This window comes from Oryza glaberrima, chromosome 7 (assembly GCF_000147395.1).
Source record: "Oryza glaberrima chromosome 7, OglaRS2, whole genome shotgun sequence".
NCBI lineage: Eukaryota > Viridiplantae > Streptophyta > Magnoliopsida > Poales > Poaceae > Oryza > Oryza glaberrima.
The window spans coordinates 5,626,080-5,643,348 of record NC_068332.1 but is presented as its reverse complement, the minus strand read 5'-3'; the positions used below and the strand labels follow the sequence as shown (position 1 = coordinate 5,643,348).

The 17,269-nt window shown below is 40.1% G+C and overlaps 2 protein-coding genes and 2 long non-coding RNA genes across 5 annotated transcripts; 1 reads left to right on the top strand and 3 right to left on the bottom strand.

The window, feature by feature from the left end:
• Positions 1 to 2,725: 2,725 nt before the first annotated feature.
• On the bottom strand, positions 2,726 to 4,832 carry LOC127778610 (uncharacterized). Its single transcript, XM_052305227.1, has 3 exons — positions 4,465 to 4,832; positions 3,949 to 4,385; positions 2,726 to 3,154 (listed from the first exon to the last, which is right to left on the bottom strand). Exons 1-3 carry the CDS (start codon positions 4,595 to 4,597, stop codon positions 3,035 to 3,037), a joined length of 690 nt encoding a protein of 229 aa, XP_052161187.1. The 5' UTR covers positions 4,598 to 4,832; the 3' UTR covers positions 2,726 to 3,034.
• A 3,937-nt stretch (positions 4,833 to 8,769) lies between these two features.
• LOC127779331 (ethylene-responsive transcription factor ERN1-like) lies at positions 8,770 to 9,570 on the bottom strand. Its single transcript, XM_052306063.1, has one exon. It carries the CDS (start codon positions 9,568 to 9,570, stop codon positions 8,770 to 8,772), a length of 801 nt encoding a protein of 266 aa, XP_052162023.1.
• Positions 9,571 to 9,714: 144 nt separating this feature from the next.
• LOC127778838 (uncharacterized) lies at positions 9,715 to 11,001 on the top strand. Of its 2 annotated transcripts, XR_008018577.1 has the most exons (4): positions 9,727 to 9,774; positions 9,898 to 9,963; positions 10,298 to 10,364; positions 10,551 to 11,001. It is a non-coding gene; the product is annotated as an uncharacterized LOC127778838 (long non-coding RNA). The 2 variants fall into 2 exon arrangements; XR_008018576.1 differs by having other exon boundaries at positions 9,715 to 9,963.
• Positions 11,002 to 15,186: 4,185 nt separating this feature from the next.
• Positions 15,187 to 17,011, bottom strand: LOC127778676 (uncharacterized). The gene is made up of 4 exons (XR_008018548.1): positions 16,460 to 17,011; positions 16,325 to 16,360; positions 16,141 to 16,206; positions 15,187 to 15,489 (listed from the first exon to the last, which is right to left on the bottom strand). It is a non-coding gene; the product is annotated as an uncharacterized LOC127778676 (long non-coding RNA).
• Between the last annotated feature and the right edge of the window lie 258 nt (positions 17,012 to 17,269).

The following is a 17,269-nucleotide window of genomic DNA, read 5'->3' as shown; positions in this document are numbered from 1 at the left end:
GGAGCAGTTCATTAGCACGTGATTAATTAAGTATTTATTATTTTTTTTAAAAAATAGATCAATATGTTTTTTTAAGTAACTTCCGTAGAAACTTTTTGCAAAAAAAACACACCGTTTAACAGTTTGAAAAGCGTGCGCGCGAAAAATGAGGGTAGATAGTTGGTAACCAGCTCTTGCAAACGGAGCCTATGTCGGCAATATGGGTGCCTCCCTTCCGGCAGCAGAAGAATATATATATCCCCTCATGGACATGCCCACAGGATTTTCGATAAACAATTGAAAAGGCTGCAACAGGAAATCATCATCGATATATAAGGGCAATCCTAATCCTCCACCTAGGATGACGTCTATGGCATTAACTACATTGCCATGTAGGACTTTTAGCTTATGTGGCACTATATTAATTAAGAGAGAGAGTGAAGAGAGGAAGAAACTGGGTCTCATGCAAGACACAGCTTCAATACGAGAACCTATGCACTAGATACTATCAAGTTTTGCATTGTGAGAGAATATTGTCTTCATAATAGATGAAGAATAAATATTATTGGTAGAGAAGAGAGATGATGTATTTATTAATGGCCCACTTTAAAAAACCATGGGTTGTAAAGTATAGTTTCTATTGTGATGTCTTATTGACATGGCACCATAGACATTGCTTATAGACATTATGTGTTGGGACTGCCCTAAGCCCCTCTATATTTAGTTTATAAGCCACTGTGAAATTTAAAATTTAATTTTGAAGTTGATTTGGTGTTTTCATCATATTTTATTTTCCATAATTTGCTCTTACATATCTAAGAACCCATATAAAAATTTTACCCATAAATTATTTTTTATCGCTTTATAAGTCATAACAAGCTTTATTATTAGGCGAAACGATGTGGATGAAACTTTTTGTTTATTGTTTATCATCAAGATAAATGGCTATACATGGTGGGCCAAATTATAGGAAATTTGTCATATATGTATAACGGAATCGGGTTCTATGCATTAAAGAACAAAATGTAGAGAATCTACAGTACATGCATTCGGATATGTTCTTTTACTTATGCTGTTTGATCCACATTCAATGGGCAAGGATAAAGATACAGTATCTCCAAACTTTACGAAAAATAAAGCAAATTCTAGTGGTGTTCGTTTCTATTAAAGATAAAATTAGGACACGAAAAAAATTAGAAAACCATTAGCGCATAACTAATTGAGCTTGAAAAATGAATGTGTATAATATTTTAAAGCAACTTCTACCTAAAAAATTTCCGTACAAAACACACCGTTTAACAGTTTGAAAAACATGCTGATGGAAACCGATATAAAATATGTATCTTAATTAGGCCTTTGTACAAGTAGCATTGTTGCTATACACTGTTCAATCAATGATTCTCTGCATTGCAATTTGCAATAGAGGATATATTTCCATGCATAGTGGGAGTACCAGTCACTCGTCCACTCCTATAGTTCTATTTGGGCCATATGGCCTAGATTATCTGAGGCTCAACCCAGCCCCAAGCAAGAGAACAGTGTAACATTAGTGGAACTGGACAAAGAGAGCTAGACAAACACAAGAGGACCACATGTTCAATCCTAAGGAACTAGAATATTTTTTTTGTCTGAAATCTGAGTGAGAAGATAACTATTGCTGGATCTGTAAGAGACATGGCAATCCTACTTTCCTACTATGAGAGCAAAGTCATGATCATTGATAATGTCTTTTTTTTTCCAATAAACAACACAAGTTCTTCCTAGTTTGACTTATATCCACAATAATAGTTTTCCTTTTTTTGAGAAACAATTATGATTTTCAATTGGTTAATGAATATAATGATTTATAAGCTCTAACTCCTCTCAAAGAGATGAGGCTTATGATCTCATCTTACCGACCGTGACCCCAGGCAGCCGTCCGGACTCCTTTTAATGTTTTTGATAAATTTGAGATGAAATTTTAAAAGCAAACACTTGATATAATAAAGATTTGCATAGGATCTGAAACTTTTCTGTATCCAATAAGTCAACAGGACCTTTCCTGACAACCCTTGCCCCCCTCCTCTTGCCAACCGTCTCTGTCCCCTATATTGAAACTGCAGATATGAATTTGCAATTTGTTTCACAAACAACTTTCAGTCATCTAAAATCTGCCAGAATTCGGTAAATTCCATCACGAAAACGACTAGCAAGTCTATCAAATGCACCGTACACGCAACCGTATGTCCTAGAAAAAAGACAAATATCAATTAACACATGCAACAAATGTTTTCCTTTTCTTTCTGTTTTCTATTGATGTCAGCCTCATCAACAATACTACGTACAATTATACAAACGGTTTGAGACTTGTCACCCTGGACAATTCCAGCCCATACATTTTCACCTCACAAGAAACTTGAAACTTGTCAGAGTTGGCTTTGTTCTGATTGACAGTAGATTTGTTTGCTATTGAGATATTTCTTTACCTTGATTTTTCTTGGAAATTAATTGGATTGCAGTGAGAAGACTAAGCGCATTTTCAGTGGTTAATTACTTAATTCGTGATGGCAATGTGTTCCTGTGCTAGTTGACAGCAGGGAGTTCTTTCAGATTCAGTGCATAGTTAGGCATGGTACGAAAACTTGAGTAAACCCAAATATTTTTTCTAGGGTGAAAGTTCATTTTCGCAAACTGAAGCGCAGATAACATGAAAAACACCAACTTGTTCAGTTATTGTTACCAGTTCACCAATCAAAAACAACTCATCTTCAGTAAAGTAGCTTCTCCATCATTAATGAACCTATTTTGACTTCAGGCACAAGTCAAACAATTGTTATTTTCCTTAACTATCATCTTAATAAATCTATAATTCCACCCTCATCATCTATATGTGCTAAGGTCTAAGAACCCAATTATTTACATCTAGTGTACACGTAGTAAACACATAGCTAAGGTGATTGCAGCATATATGAAGGTCACTAGGGAGTAGGGTGCAATATCAAATTAAGTTGCTACTTGCTACAGTGGCAACTTTAATTGTACTTGATCATACACATTGTAATAATTAATTGGTTGATCAAAAGCCCTCATAGTAGCCACCAAACGATATGTTTGCCCTAGTTGAGCCACCCCCTCCCATCACAGATGACATTGCCTGGTTCAGCCTTGATGTCTGCTGCACAACCTGCTGCATTCTCTGCAGATCAACAAATCAAACCATGATTCAGGCAAAGTTCTCATGGATAAGATTGAGTAGCTAATTTTGTTCAGTTGTACATTGAATGAAAAAACATGGTGTCAGTAACCAATTTTCTTTTACTAGAACGTAAACGATATGATGGTTTTAGATTCTGTATTTGTATCAGCCCATAATAACATCGTGCCAAAATCATTAAGATTTCTTCTTGTGCTTCTAGTAGAAACTTCATATTAGAAAGGCTCAAGCTGCATCTGAATTAATTAATTAATTTAGGTATACATATGCACAACAGCACAAGTAAGCTACTAGCAAGATTCACCAAACCAATCCAGAGCCAAAAACCAAGGAATCAATGTTTTTTCTTGGTTTTGACGAAAATTGTTTGAAAACCATTGACTACCGATAAAATTTGATAAAATTTGATAAAATTTTATCAAAAATTAAAATTATAGTTTGAATATTTTCTAACTTGACCAACAAGCTAAACGGTTTGTATTCTTGAGCTGGTCCGAGAAGATCGGTTTTCGTCGGTTTTGTAAAACCTGGCTACTAATCGCATAGTTATAGGAGGATTAGGATGTGTAGGATGTTCTACCTTCGAAGTCACGTCACATATCAGTGACAAAGTCACGGTGACTTCGAAAGTAAGGATGAGTGATCGCCATTTTGGATGATGCTACTAAATTATATGAGAAAAAAAGAAGTAATCTTCCATAGACAAAAGAAAATGATTGATGATGGATTTGGTAGAAAGTAGGAACATAGGACTGGAAATGAGTCACCAAATTAACCTTGTCATCGCCATAGAGCTGAAGCTGGATCTTGTGCTGCTGCTGCTGCCGGTGGTGGTGCTGCAGCCTGCCGCCGACGAGGAAGACGCAGACGGTGGCGGCGGCGGCGACGCCGAACGAGCACAGCGCCCCGATCCCGTTCACCCGCAGCTTCCCAACCCTGAACACCACGCACTCCGCCCCCGCCTTCTTCCCCTCCTCCTCCTCCTCCTCCTCCTCCTCGCCGCCGCCGTCGTCGTCGCCGTCGACCACCTTGGCATCGGAGCCCTGGAACGCCTCCTCCTCCTCCTCCTCTGTTACCTTGGCCGCCATGGTCTCTTCTTGGCTCGTCTTGGTCTCGGCCGGCACGGCCACGTCGACGCCGATGTCCTTGCACTCGTCGTCGACGGCCATGTCGGCGGCGGCGGCGTCAAGATTCGATTCCTCGGTTTCTTGAGCTGTCATCCAATCGATCACCGCAACAAGAATGAGACGCAATCTTTCGTGACAAATCCCAAGAGCTGATGCTGATCTTACCACCAAGAACTCTGCGGCCATGGCCGCCGCCGCCATGGGAGGATGAGCTCAGCTGGTCAGGCAGGACCTCCCAGTCCCACATGTCCATGCTCGCCGCCGCATCCATGGAAACCGAAGCACCTCCCTTCTCCATCTTGGCAAATAACAACCAAAAGATCGATCTTTTATATACAAACAGCAGTGATCAATGAAAAAGATTCTTGCTTTGGGGCCTCTCCAATGGATGCTCCCCAAGCATCAATTTTGGTTGCTGCTTTTCAAGGCTCCAAGTGATCTTTTTTTTCCTCAATTTTTTTCTCCTTTCTTATTATTTGCAGGGAAGCAAAGGGAGAAAGAAAGCAATATATGAAGGGGAAGAGAAGAGGTGTAGAGACTAGAGAGATATCAGTGTCACCACAAAGCCTTGAAGCCAGTCCTTTGCAAAGAGCTTTGTGTGTGGGCTTGTCCTACCTTGCTAGGTGACAAAGTGGGGTGAAAATGGTGATTGGGGCCTACCACCACTTGGGACTTCTTCCTCCTCACTCATCAATCACTAGTTGGCACTTGGGATGTCTCTGAACAATTGTAGCAAACATGCCAAGGATTATTCAGAGCAATCCATAATAGGAAAAAGGAGCAAGCCATGCAAGGTGTGAAGAAACAAAACTAGTGGAGAATATCTAAGGCTTGTTGATCAATCCATCTCTTTTTTGTTGGATCTTAATAAATATTTTTAGTTATCCTGCATAAATGGTACTACAATCCAGTGCCTTCACTGAGTATATATTCAATTCAGATCAAAGTTAACTTGAGAATTTATCCCTTGGTAGCTCCGAAGAATTATATTGTTCACTTAACATGCCATATGTCCTAAAGAGCTTCTAAGTCTATCCATTTCAGTTGTGATAGAAAAATTGAGAACATTCCTGAAATGTTGATCACTATCAGATGCCGACCTCTTTGAATATTGAATATATGTAATTTTATTAAACAAGTTGTGGTTTGCAGGACGGTTTATAGACAGGTTCAACGTTACGATACTGTACATCATCAGCAAAGGAGTTGTGACAAGGAATAAAATGTACAAAATTCAGGAACTTTAAGGGAAGAAGAGTACACAACAGGGTGCCAGGATAGGGGGCCATGATAATGAGAGACAAGATAAGAACCTTCTGTAGAAAACCACATCAAAAGTTAAGATGTAACACACAAGATAGTGATGGTCTGATGGATAATCATGCAGGAGTTGAACCATAAACTAAACAATTTCAAATGGGGAGATGGTGATTTGAAACAAACTTATATTCAGAGTAAACTGTTAAAGTTCAGCTCACAGGCCAAAGAAAGGGTATTCAATTTCAACATTAATTTATTTTTTGCATTGTTGTTCCATCCATTCTAGATAGTAGCCTAGGCTTCTTTGTTTTACATTGTAGTTCCATCAAGGTTCTTGGGTCAAGTTGTACTTTATTGTTGTGGACTAATTCAGGTTAGTGTCAAGAAACTTTTGCCTAAGGCCTAGTGTTTTCTTCTTCAACGAATGGTAAAGCTCCTACTTTTCTTTTTTTAAAAAAAAAGAAAAGAAAAGGAAAACTATCATGAATCATGTCACCTATGGTTAGAAGTAGTTGTGCAGCTATCAGCACCGTAGACTTTACTAGAAAAACGAAAAGAAAGAGAAGAGGTTGGATCTCAGTAAGCTAAGCATATAATGGGTACATTAAGTGTTTTTTTATTTCTACATGGTGAAATTTATGTAAATTTTTTTGTTTAAAAGGAAACCTAATCTGTTGAGTGGAATTTAATATTTAAAATTTTCTGGGCTTAGCTGCAGATTATAATCCAAAGTAGTTGTGAATTTTAAAGTTTGATTTTCTATAATACTTTTAGGTAGATTTGTATTGCCTATGTATATAAATATATGATATTATTAATTTTATTCGGTCTTTATGTGTAACTTCAACCACTATTTTTTATTATAATGCAATGATAATATAGAAACAAACATATATTATTAAAAATACTTATAAAAAATATTCCCATATAAATCTTTATATTTTCAAAATAAATATGTTGAAAGCTAGTCAAAGTTTTAAAAGTTTGGTTGAATAAAGTCAATAATGTCATATATTTAAATACATCTTCTTCTTAGAGATCATAAAAAGCCCTTAAAAGCATTAATCCTAAAATGAAGTGACATTCTAAAATTTAAATCAGCTTCAAATTATAACTCAAAGCTCCGCCAAGTAGATTCTCGAACCTTACGGGTGTGTTTGAGAGGAGAAAGAAAAGAAAAAGATTGAGAAGATACACAAAATGAGGTGAGCCGTTAGTGTATGATTAATTAAGTTTTAATTATTTCAAATTTAGAAAATGGGTTGATATGATTCTTTTAAAAGCAACTTTCTTGAAGAATTTTTCTTTAAAAAAAATACACCGTTTAGCAGTTTGAGAAGTGTACGTATGGAAACGAGGGCTTTCTCTCTTTCTACGGTTCAAATGAATGCTTCGCAGTATAATATTTGAATCCTATAAAATTCCTAAAAAAAATCCTTCCATTCAAATGGCGCAAGAGTTGTGCAAGAAGTTGGTTTGAGATGAAATTTAGCGCCAGACGCGGCCCATTTGGGCACCACCGCTTCTCGGCCCGGCCCAGCAGCGGTTGATTTGGGCCGAGACCAACCCACCACCACCCGCGGAGTAGGCGACGGCGGCGAAGCCCACGGCGGAAGCTTCTGGAAGGTTCCCCGCCCCCTCACGCATCTCTCCCCTCCCTTCCGACGCCGCATTCTAGGGTTTAGCTGGGTTTTCTCCGCTGTGGCGCTGTGGCTGGGCAGGCGATGGGGGCTCTCGAATCGTATTCTTTTTGAATTGATTGATCCCCTAGTTACTATCCTAGTTCCGTTTAGATTGGAGGAGTTGAGATCAAGATCTGGATTAGCCCTAGAGTTGGTAACGAAGCTCACCATGATTGTTCAGGTTTATCGGGGTTAGTATTGTATTATTAGTTTCTGTCGTCAAGATGGAGTTCTTTGGCTGCCATCTATTTGTTGATGCATGTGTTCTTGTTAATCATTATCTTAAAAAACAAATGTATTCTTGTTGATGATTGACAGGTTAGTATGTCCACAGGGACATTGACAATGGATAGAGGAGGGGCAGCAAAACGAGAGGCGTCATGCGGAACAATCTAGAAGTGGTAAACTACCTCCACAACATCTTGTAGTGCTCCTGCATTTGATCTTAGAGTAAAAAACATCTTGTTCGCATTCTGTTATTAATGGGGATTAGAACAGGGGCAGAACAAAAAAATAGGCCAAGCCTAGGGATGTGGAAATGTGTCTTTAGCTAACCATTTTTTATGCCTTCAAAGTTTTCATAGTATTTTTTATGGAATCTCAAAGGGTTATAGTCTTACAGAGATCAACCTATGGCTCAAATCCTCCACGCACTGAGTCAGGAATAGGATAACTATGAAAGTGAGCACAGTAATAACTTGTTGACTGCTAATTTTGATGGCATTGGTTTTCTTCTAGCTTTAGTTTGCTAACTACAATTACTTGTTTCCATCATATATTAACAATTATTCCCAATACTAAATTATACGGATCTTAAACTACACATAGTAATGATATTGTAGAGGATTGCAAATTAGATCCACAGCCTGCTTTGGAATTTATCTTTTCAGTTTTTGAGAAAGAACTAAAGCTTGTCTCCAAGTTATTCACTTGTTAGTATCTGAAATTTCCGATGACAAACAGAAACTTTCGATATTTTCAGTTTTTCCGTGGTCACATAAATACTTTGTCATGTGCTTTGCATCAGTCAACACAAATATTAACCTTCCAAACTACAATATCATGAAAAATTGTGTGCTACTGGTGCAGTAGGAAGCTACACTACAAGGTTGTCACGGTATGAAGATTTCTCATAAATAATTTGAAATCTCTGAAAAGAATCCACCACAAGATTTTACTGTATTGAATTTTGCATACATAGGGAACTAGGGATGTTTCCGTTCAAAAAAAAAAAAAACTAGGGATGATAAACCTCTATGGCACATTGGCACCTATACTGCTTTGCATCTGCCATACGTGTTAAAAAATGCTAAATATGTAGCCTGACAGATCAAAATCAAAAGGAAAAAAAAAACTTAAAACACATGAAAAGCCCTTCATCTAATCAGAAGATACATCCGTCACATTACTCTGCTTGCTGGCCATCGTTCCTCATACGTTTTGTATGGAATTGGCTCATAGAGCAGAAGATGGACTCAAAAAGGAGGAATCTTGGTATGGGGATGTCTAGTTTTGTTTGTCTAATACATTAATACTTGCAGGACAGTTGACAAATAGGGGGCAGATCCCACAAGGAGTCGCACAGATCATTACCCATATCAAAGGTTTCCTGCTCCTGGATGCCATTCATACCATGGGAGCCTTGCTTCTCTGCCTTCATCTTATCCTGGTCTGAGGCCACTGGGCAAGCATTGCTGCCTGACATGTCGCATCCATCCCCAATCGGTAGTAGGCTGGTGTTGAGTGCCCATGACTGATCATATTGTTGTTCTGAAGAAGCCAGCTGCAATTCTTCACCTCCACTCATAGCAAAATTAGAGAGGTTTGTAGCAAAATTAAGGCTTGAGCTGTTGCTTCTGCTGGGGCTGACACCACTGGTGCTTGTGCTGGTTGCAGCAGCAGGGACAGTGCTACGAGCATGGTGATATACTGCGGTGCTGAAGGTGATGGTAGGCTGGGGCATGCTCTTCTTGAGCTTCTTGTGGGTGAGGAGGGTGCGGATCCTCGACGCGAGCGGCGAGTCCGGTGCAGCCTGCGTTGCGAAGTTGGTGCGCGTGTTTGAGCCCCGGAGGAGGCATGCGGCCTCGTCGTAGGCCCGCGCAGCCTCCTCGGCGGTCTCGAACGTGCCGAGCCACATCCGTATCTTCTGGGTGGTGTCCTTGATCTCTGCCACCCACCTCCCTGAGGGCCTCTGCCTGACGCCCACGAACTTACTGCTGCTGCACTTGGTTTTCGCTTTGTTCTTGGCCACTGTCACGGTTGGCACTTGGTAATGGCATTGCTGCTGCTGGGATTGCCCTTGTGTTGGCTTCTGGAACTGGAGCTCCATGGAGAAGAGAGGGAAGCTAAGAGAGTGCAATGTCTGTTTGCCAGTTTGTGTGTTTTCCAGCTGTGGTCTGAACTTTGAGGGAGGTGCTGGAGTCTGAATTTAAGAGGGGGGGGGGGGGGGGGGGGGAAGAAGGGGAGGTTGAGATGTTGGGTTAGTGGGAGACTTGTCATGTTGTGCCTGTCTCTACTGTTGAAAATCCTTGTGGTGAGTTCAAGAGGTGACTGAGTTTTCTATGAGGCATAGGAGCATAATGCTGCATTCTGTAGTTTGTTTCAATGTTTTTTGATGTGGTCTTAGTGGCTGGCATGTTTGTTCTTTACCCTGCAGGTTGACAAAAGCCACCTTTGTTTCAGGCTGTGCGATAAGATCGACATATCTGATGCTTCTGTTTAGGTTTTACTGAACCATGGGCTGCAATCCCTCCCTTATTGTTGATATTACAGTTAACTCCAAACTGTTGGCCTTGAAAAGCTTGGAATCCTTAACAGTTCACTAAGCATAGAAGTTTATCTTCAATATTATTAAAACATCTTTTGTTGCTATGTTTTCAGTTCCTACTCCCATCGTAAAACCGCCTTATGATGTTTGAAAATTTTTAAGAGTTCTCTAAGCAAATAATTCAATGGATTGCTTTAGGCTAAAATGCTGTGTAGTCCTTTAGATTAGTTTAGATTCACCTACTAAATGTTTGCAAGGCTATATAATGATATGGAAATTGCTTTTGCAGGCGTCTGACACTTGCTGCTTCCAAGGAATTGGTATGAGAGGATCCACATGGTTCTGACATTGTATAGGTAGCAATTGCCATCCAAGTACATTTCATATTTTCCTAAGTAGTGGTCTTCAATTGAAAATTGCAAACGATTCTCTCTCTCCGGCACAGCATTGTTTTAAACATTTGCCGTGTGTTCTATTCAAATGACGAAATTCTAGTTTATTTGTTTTGTCCATAACTGCCCAACTGCCTGTTTAATTTGCAGATATTTTACATGGCACACCATCACTCCTACCAAAGGGAACTAAGCAAGTCGTGAGGACACGATTTTTTTTGCCATTTGGCAGCACCTGTGGGTTTAATTGCTTCATGACTTCATGTTAGGTGACAAGATTAGAGAAGATGTTGGCATTCTACGAGAGGGGATTAAAGAATGAAGCTGTGTGATTAGCATATAATCTAATGCCATGGCCGGGTGCAGAATGTTTTATTTAATCAATCAGATGTGCCAAGATCAGGTAGTGCATTATTTACCTGATGAAATATTTCGAGTTTATTTCGCTACGTTTGACTCGGGTTGTTCAAGTTTCAAGATATATACTATCTTTGCTTGGTTAAAATTATTGATATATTTTTCTGTAAAGTGGTAACCAAAGTTTGGATGGATTTTGAACTATTATTTTAGTTGTTTACTTCGTTGGCAGTTTGGCACTGAATATGGTTCTTCCCTTCAAAAGAAAAGAGAAATAAAGAATATGTACTATGGTTCTTATACTGTAAAATCGCAGAAATTCCACGAGTACTCCAATTTTGTTTCATTTCACCACATTTTAATTTCATGATCAGAGACTTTGGTTGGCAAGTCAACTGTAGATGTGGCAGCAGGTTGCTTGTGCCTCGAATGCAAAGATTATCCTTAGCTCCTTGAACTAACAAATTGCGTAGAAAATAGAATGAAATACCTGCGTTGAGAAATGCAGAGGTCAAAGTTAATGGAAGAGCATCACCTCACAATAGAAAAGGAAAAAAAAAAAAGATGAACCGTAAGAAGAGTATTAAGTATAAAATGAAGAGAAAATCTCACATGATAATACAGAATCATCATATGAATAATTAAATACATATCACGGCCTGGAAAATTAAATGTCTTGAGAAACATGTCGGACTTCTTTTGTGTGAAGTGGAGATCATGGTTTAGGCGTACTTCTCAGATGCTCAACTTTATTTTTTTATCAATACAATAAATGTTTTTTTTTGGTCAATGCCCACGTATTTTTGTCGAGTGATTGTGTCCTTGCACACCAAATGTCAAGTTGTGACATTGGTCATAGAAAGGCCTAATGTAGTACTATGTATTATATGCTCTATTGCAAATACTTTCTTCCAGAGTCTTGTCTAAAATATAGGCCAAGTTTCTCCTTCACCTCATCTAAACATATTTTCTATACCAAGAAACCTGAGAGAAAGTTGACCATGATAACTTCAGAACTTCAGCTTATTTTAGGCATTTTTGGCCAACCAGAATGTAGGGCCGGCTTGCAATTTGTGCTATGTGAGGGTCCAGTACCACCATACTGATGGTGTTGATGGCAACAAAATGTGCAAATATCAATTAACCATATTATGATATTACAACAACGACACAATTGACCTCTCGTTTTGCGATGAACCACTGAGAATAGCTTGTTTTCAAACAATAAAAAAAAAAGCTTTAACCAACAAATAACGCAGTAGAAGCAACAAACCGTATATGCACAAGCGCCATATAATGATTTACATTGAAAAATCTGTTGGAAATATAGTCATAATTTGACATATTTTAATCCAGAAATATAACATAGTAAACATGACATATACAATAGAGAGTGATCCTAGCATGATGGTAAACATGAATATGCTAACATAAACAATAGCATCTAAAAACATGTTTAACACCGAGATGAGAAGAAAATACCTGGAGAATGCTCCGGATGATAAGTTATTGGTGTTGTTGTTGCCTCTGTTGCCGTTGTCATTCTCTCTTCCGTTACCGTTGTTCCTGTCTCATCCTCCCTAGATTGGATTGCTGCTCTCCTTCCTCGTTACTATAGTAACAGACAGTGACAAGCCCTTCTGAGAGGATTGCTGCTCTCCTTCCTCGTCTCTATCTTCTTCTTCGCGCACGGGTACTCGGCCTTTCTGTTCATCCTCCCCAGACTGGATTGCTGCTCTCCTTTCTCGTTACTCTAGTAACAGACAATGACAAGCCCTTACGAGAGGATTGTTGCTCTCCTTCCTCGTTACTCTAGTAACAGATGGTGACAGAACTTCGTCCATCCTTCTATTCATCCTCCCTGAACTCTCTGTCTTCTTCCTCACGCATGGGTAGGTGAGCGATCAAGTTTTTGGGACCACATTCTATCGCGCTATTGCTCTCAGCCTCTCCTTCCTCATTACTCTAGTAACAGATGGTGACAAGCCCTTCTGAGAGGATTGTTGCTCTCCTTCCTCATTATTCTAGTAACAGACGGTGATAGAACTTCGTCCATCCTTCTGTTCATCCTCCCCGAACTCTCTGTCTTCTTCCTCGCACACAGGTAGGTGGGCGGTCAAGTTTTTGGGAGCACATTCTATCGCGCTATTGCTCTCGGCAACTCTCGGGACTGCTTCATCCATGTCACTCTGCTTCCTCTACGGCAATGTCAACCAGTCCCGGGAACGGTGACAACAGAGGAGACAGGAACGACTGGAGAGAACAACAAAGACAACGGAGGCAACAACAACACCAATACCTTATCATTCGGAGCATTCTCCCCCCGAACTCTCTATCTTCTTCCTTGCGCACGGGTACTCGGGACGAGCATGCCTCCGGAACTTCGTCCATCCTTCTATTCATCCTCCCCAAATTCTTTGTCTTCTTCCTCGCGCATGGGTAGGCGGGTGTTCAAGTTTTTGGGAGTGCATTCTATCGCGTGATTGCTCTCGGCAACTCTAGGCACTGCTTTGCTGCTCTCCTTCCTCATTACTCTAGTAACATGCTGCTCTCCTTCCTCGTTACTCTAGTAACAGACGGTGACAGAACTTCGTCCATCGTTCTGTTCATCCTCCCCGAACTCTATGTTTTCTTCCTTGCGCACGGGTAGGTGTGCGATCAAGTTTTTGGGAGCACATTCTATCGCGCTATTGCTCTCGGCAACTCTCGGCACTGCTTCATCCATGTCACTCTGCTTCCTCTACGGCAATGTCAACCAGTCCTGGGAACGGTGACAACAGAGGAGACCGGAACGACTGGAGAGAACGACAAAGACAACGGAGGCAACAACAACACCAATACCTTATCATTCGGAGCATTCTCCCCCCGAACTCTCTATTTTCTTCCTTGTGCACGAGTACTCAGGATGAGCATGCCTCCGGAACTTCGTCCATCCTTCTATTCATCCTCCCCAAATTCTTTGTCTTCTTCCTCGCGCATGGGTAGGCGGGCGTTCAAGTTTTAGGGAGTGCATTCTATCGCGCGATTGCTCTCGACAACTCTAGGCACTGCTTCATCCACGTCAAGCTTTGCTTCCTCTACGGCAATATCAACCAGTACCGGGAACGACAACAACGGAGGAGACGGCAATGTCAACCTGTAACACTAGAGTAACGAGGAAGGAGAGCAGCAATCTAATCTAGGGACGATGAACAAAAAGGGCGAGTACCCGTGCGCGAACAAGAAGATAGAGACGAGGAAGGAGAGCAGCAATCCTCTCAAGTCCTCTCAGAAGGGCTTGTCATTGTCTGTTACTAGAGTAACGAGGAAGGAGAGCAGCAATCCAGTCTGGGGAGGATGAACAGAAAGGCCGAATACCCATGCGCGAAGAAGATATAGACGAGGAAGGTGAGCGAAGTAGAAGATAGAGACGAGGAAGAGCAGTGCTCGTCCCGAGTACCCGTGCACGAAGAAGAAGATAGAGTTCGGGGATAGAAGATAGAGAACTCTGTTACTAGAGTAATGAGGAAGAGCAGCAATCCAGTCGCCTGTCACCGTCTGTTACTAGAGTAACGAGATAGAAGATAGAGAACTCTGTTACTAGAGTAATGAGGAAGAGCAATCCAGACTGGGGCGTCTGATACTAGAGTAACGAGGAAGAGCAATCCAGACTGGGGCGTCTGATACTAGAGTAACGAGGAAGAGCACCTCTCAGAAGGGCTTGTCACCGTCTATTACTAGAGTTACTAGAGTAATGAAGAAGAAGATAGAGTTCGGGGAGCGCGTACCCGTGCACGAAAATTTAGAGTAATGAGGAATTAACCGCTCAACAGGTGCTCTCGATTAGCAGCCTATTTAAATCGAGGTCCCTCTACGTTGGATTCCAAGGTGGTATTAATCACTTAACATTAATTATGGGCTCATAAAATTTACTAAGATTTGATTGGGCCTAGCCCATTTAGTTTTAGCAAAAACTCCTTGATGAGAGGAGTAAGAAACACGGAACCAACTAGTATGCTCCAAGCCTCCAAGCTTCCACGTACCATTTACAAACAATGGTTGCACCACAACTGCAGCAACACCATTAAGATATAATCTTGGTATCGTCAATATCAATAACAAATAAAAACAAGAAGCTTACCACCAGGCAAACAATGCAATTTATACCCCCTTAGTATCTCACAAACCATTGTTTGGAACATGAAACATGGCAAAAATGTGGATTTACAAGTTCAAATACCCGTTTGACCCTTCAGACTAACTTTTTACTAAAATTGTTATCATCCAAACCGACAAAACTCTTCTCAAGTTTAGTGCTATACTAAACCGATCCTCAAACAAACCTTTTTCTTTTTTGGCAATTTTCTTGGTACCATCACAAAAATAATGGAGTTGGGAAATACCATCATACATATCAATGACATGCAGGTCCCGGGCCACACATGTCATTTTCACATGTGATGGTATTTTGCAACTCGTGTATCTCCACAATGGTATTTTACAATGTTTTCTCTTTTTTAAAGATAGTGATCCTCAAACCAAATAACCAAATCAAAATAATCTAAATATAAAATGAGCTTGCCGAATTTAGTACACATCGAAATTTTAACCTATAAACATTGGCCTGATGAAGACAATGTTAGAACCACTTATTTGGACAAAGTAACGAACTACTCCTATTTCTTCTATTTTCTAGTCATTTTTCACTCAAAGGTTGCTCTTTTTTTCTCTCAGGAATACTTAGGTTTTTTCCCTGCAAAACAGCAAAAGGGTAAAGCTAGTCAGTCTTTGGAACACAAGAATATTTACAGGATTTTTACATGAGTTAGTCTAATTCCCACAAAAATTCTTTGAAATTCCTCCATTCCAATTTCCAAATGATTTAGGACATGGGACTAGCTAAACTTGCTTCGTTCATGGTTGTTCGGGCCAAGGGATCTTCCTGAACAGGTGCAAGAAGATCCTCTAGTTCGGCTAATATATCTGAGAAAGCAGGTCGGTTGGATGGAATGCCATCCCAACATCTCCGCATCAAGTCTAATACTTCTTCCGTTTCATATTATAAGACTTTCTAGCATTGTCCACATTCATATACTCCCTTCGTCCCATAATATAAGTTTTAGAGTTGGACACGGTTCTTAAGAAAGTAGGTAGAAATGAATGGTGGAGGGTTGTGATTGAATGAGTAGTGGAGGTAGGTGGGAAAATAAATGGTGGAGGGTTATGATTGGGTGGGAAGAGAATGTTGGTGGATAAGTTATTATATTTTGGGACAAATCCTGAGGGCTAAAAGTTGTTATATTTTAGGACGGAGGGAGTATATGTTAATGAATCTAGACATATATGTGTGCCTAGATTCATTAACATCTATATGAATGTGGGCAATACTAGAAAGTCTTATAACCTGAAACGGAGGTAATAGCTGGGAATGTGCATTTTCTGGGAGCCCTGGGCGCAATCCCTTGTATACCTGTAAAATGTCATGCTTAGTGCATTTCACAATGTGCGTATTATGGTACAACTGTAACAAGTAATAACTGACAGCATATTATTTGAATAGAAGAAACCTGCATATACTACACACTTACAGCTGCTTGGAGAGGGGTCATGGTATTATAAGGGATCTGAAAATACCAGAAACGAAAATTTGACAAGCCTTAGCAAACACTAATAAATGCACAATGTAGATAATTGTGAGCCTATAGTCACAGAAAATAGTGTACCTTGGACGTTATGAGCTCCCAAAGCACAATAGCAAAACTGAACACATCAGCTTTGTTATCGTAGGGTTGATGATTTATGACCTAGCAACACCGCATCAAATATATATTTACCAGGAATATAATATTCTTGTACCTTTACTAGACAATAAAAACTAGGTAACTATAGAATGTCCATGCAAACTATAGAACATTCAGATCATTGAAATAAAGAAAAAGTATTGTCTAGCACCTTGAACCTTAAGACAAAGCATCTAAAACCCTGAGCTTTACAATACGTTCATATAACCTCCTAAAGTGGTTTTTGTCTAAGTGGAACACATTGGATGGGTTTGCCCATGTCGCGTAAATGCTGTAACATACAGATCAAAATCTCCACTTACCATCTCCTATATGGACAAAACCGTTGTTCAAGTTTCCGTATAGGCAAAACCACCATACAAAACAACTTTAGGGGAGGGGGCAGTTGTTTAAAGATGGTATTGCAAAGTTTGGGGGCTACATACTAACCTTTAAAATTCAAGGGCTAGGTGGACTTCCATTAAAAGCTTAAGGGGGGAAAGGGATTGGAGGAGGAGGGGGGGGGGGGGGGGGTGGGGTATGCCTATAGGGAAATTTCCTTGAAACAACAAACAAATCTGAACTATTCACTTTAGCGGTAGAATATATTATTGTGATAACCGTCAATCAAGTTTTCTTTTCGAGACTTCAAAAACAGTAACAATATTAGGCACATTTGAAACAGAATCACTTTGCTCCAGCAACAGAGTTGTATCTCTGGTGCCATCCATCTGTATGTTCCAGTTTCAGCTG

What these genes read in the sequence shown, in the direction of transcription:
- LOC127779331 (XM_052306063.1), bottom strand. Translation starts at nt 9,570, where the DNA reads ATGGAGCTCCAGTTCCAGAAGCCAACACAAGGGCAATCCCAGCAGCAG.
- LOC127778610 (XM_052305227.1), bottom strand. Translation starts at nt 4,597, where the DNA reads ATGGAGAAGGGAGGTGCTTCGGTTTCCATGGATGCGGCGGCGAGCATG. An exon ending in TGGCCGCAGAGTTCTTGGTG is followed by an intron (nt 4,386 to 4,464) that starts GTAAGATCAGCA and finishes ATTGGATGACAG; the next exon opens with CTCAAGAAACCGAGGAATCG. An exon ending in AGCTCTATGGCGATGACAAG is followed by an intron (nt 3,155 to 3,948) that starts GTTAATTTGGTG and finishes GTTGATCTGCAG; the next exon opens with AGAATGCAGCAGGTTGTGCA.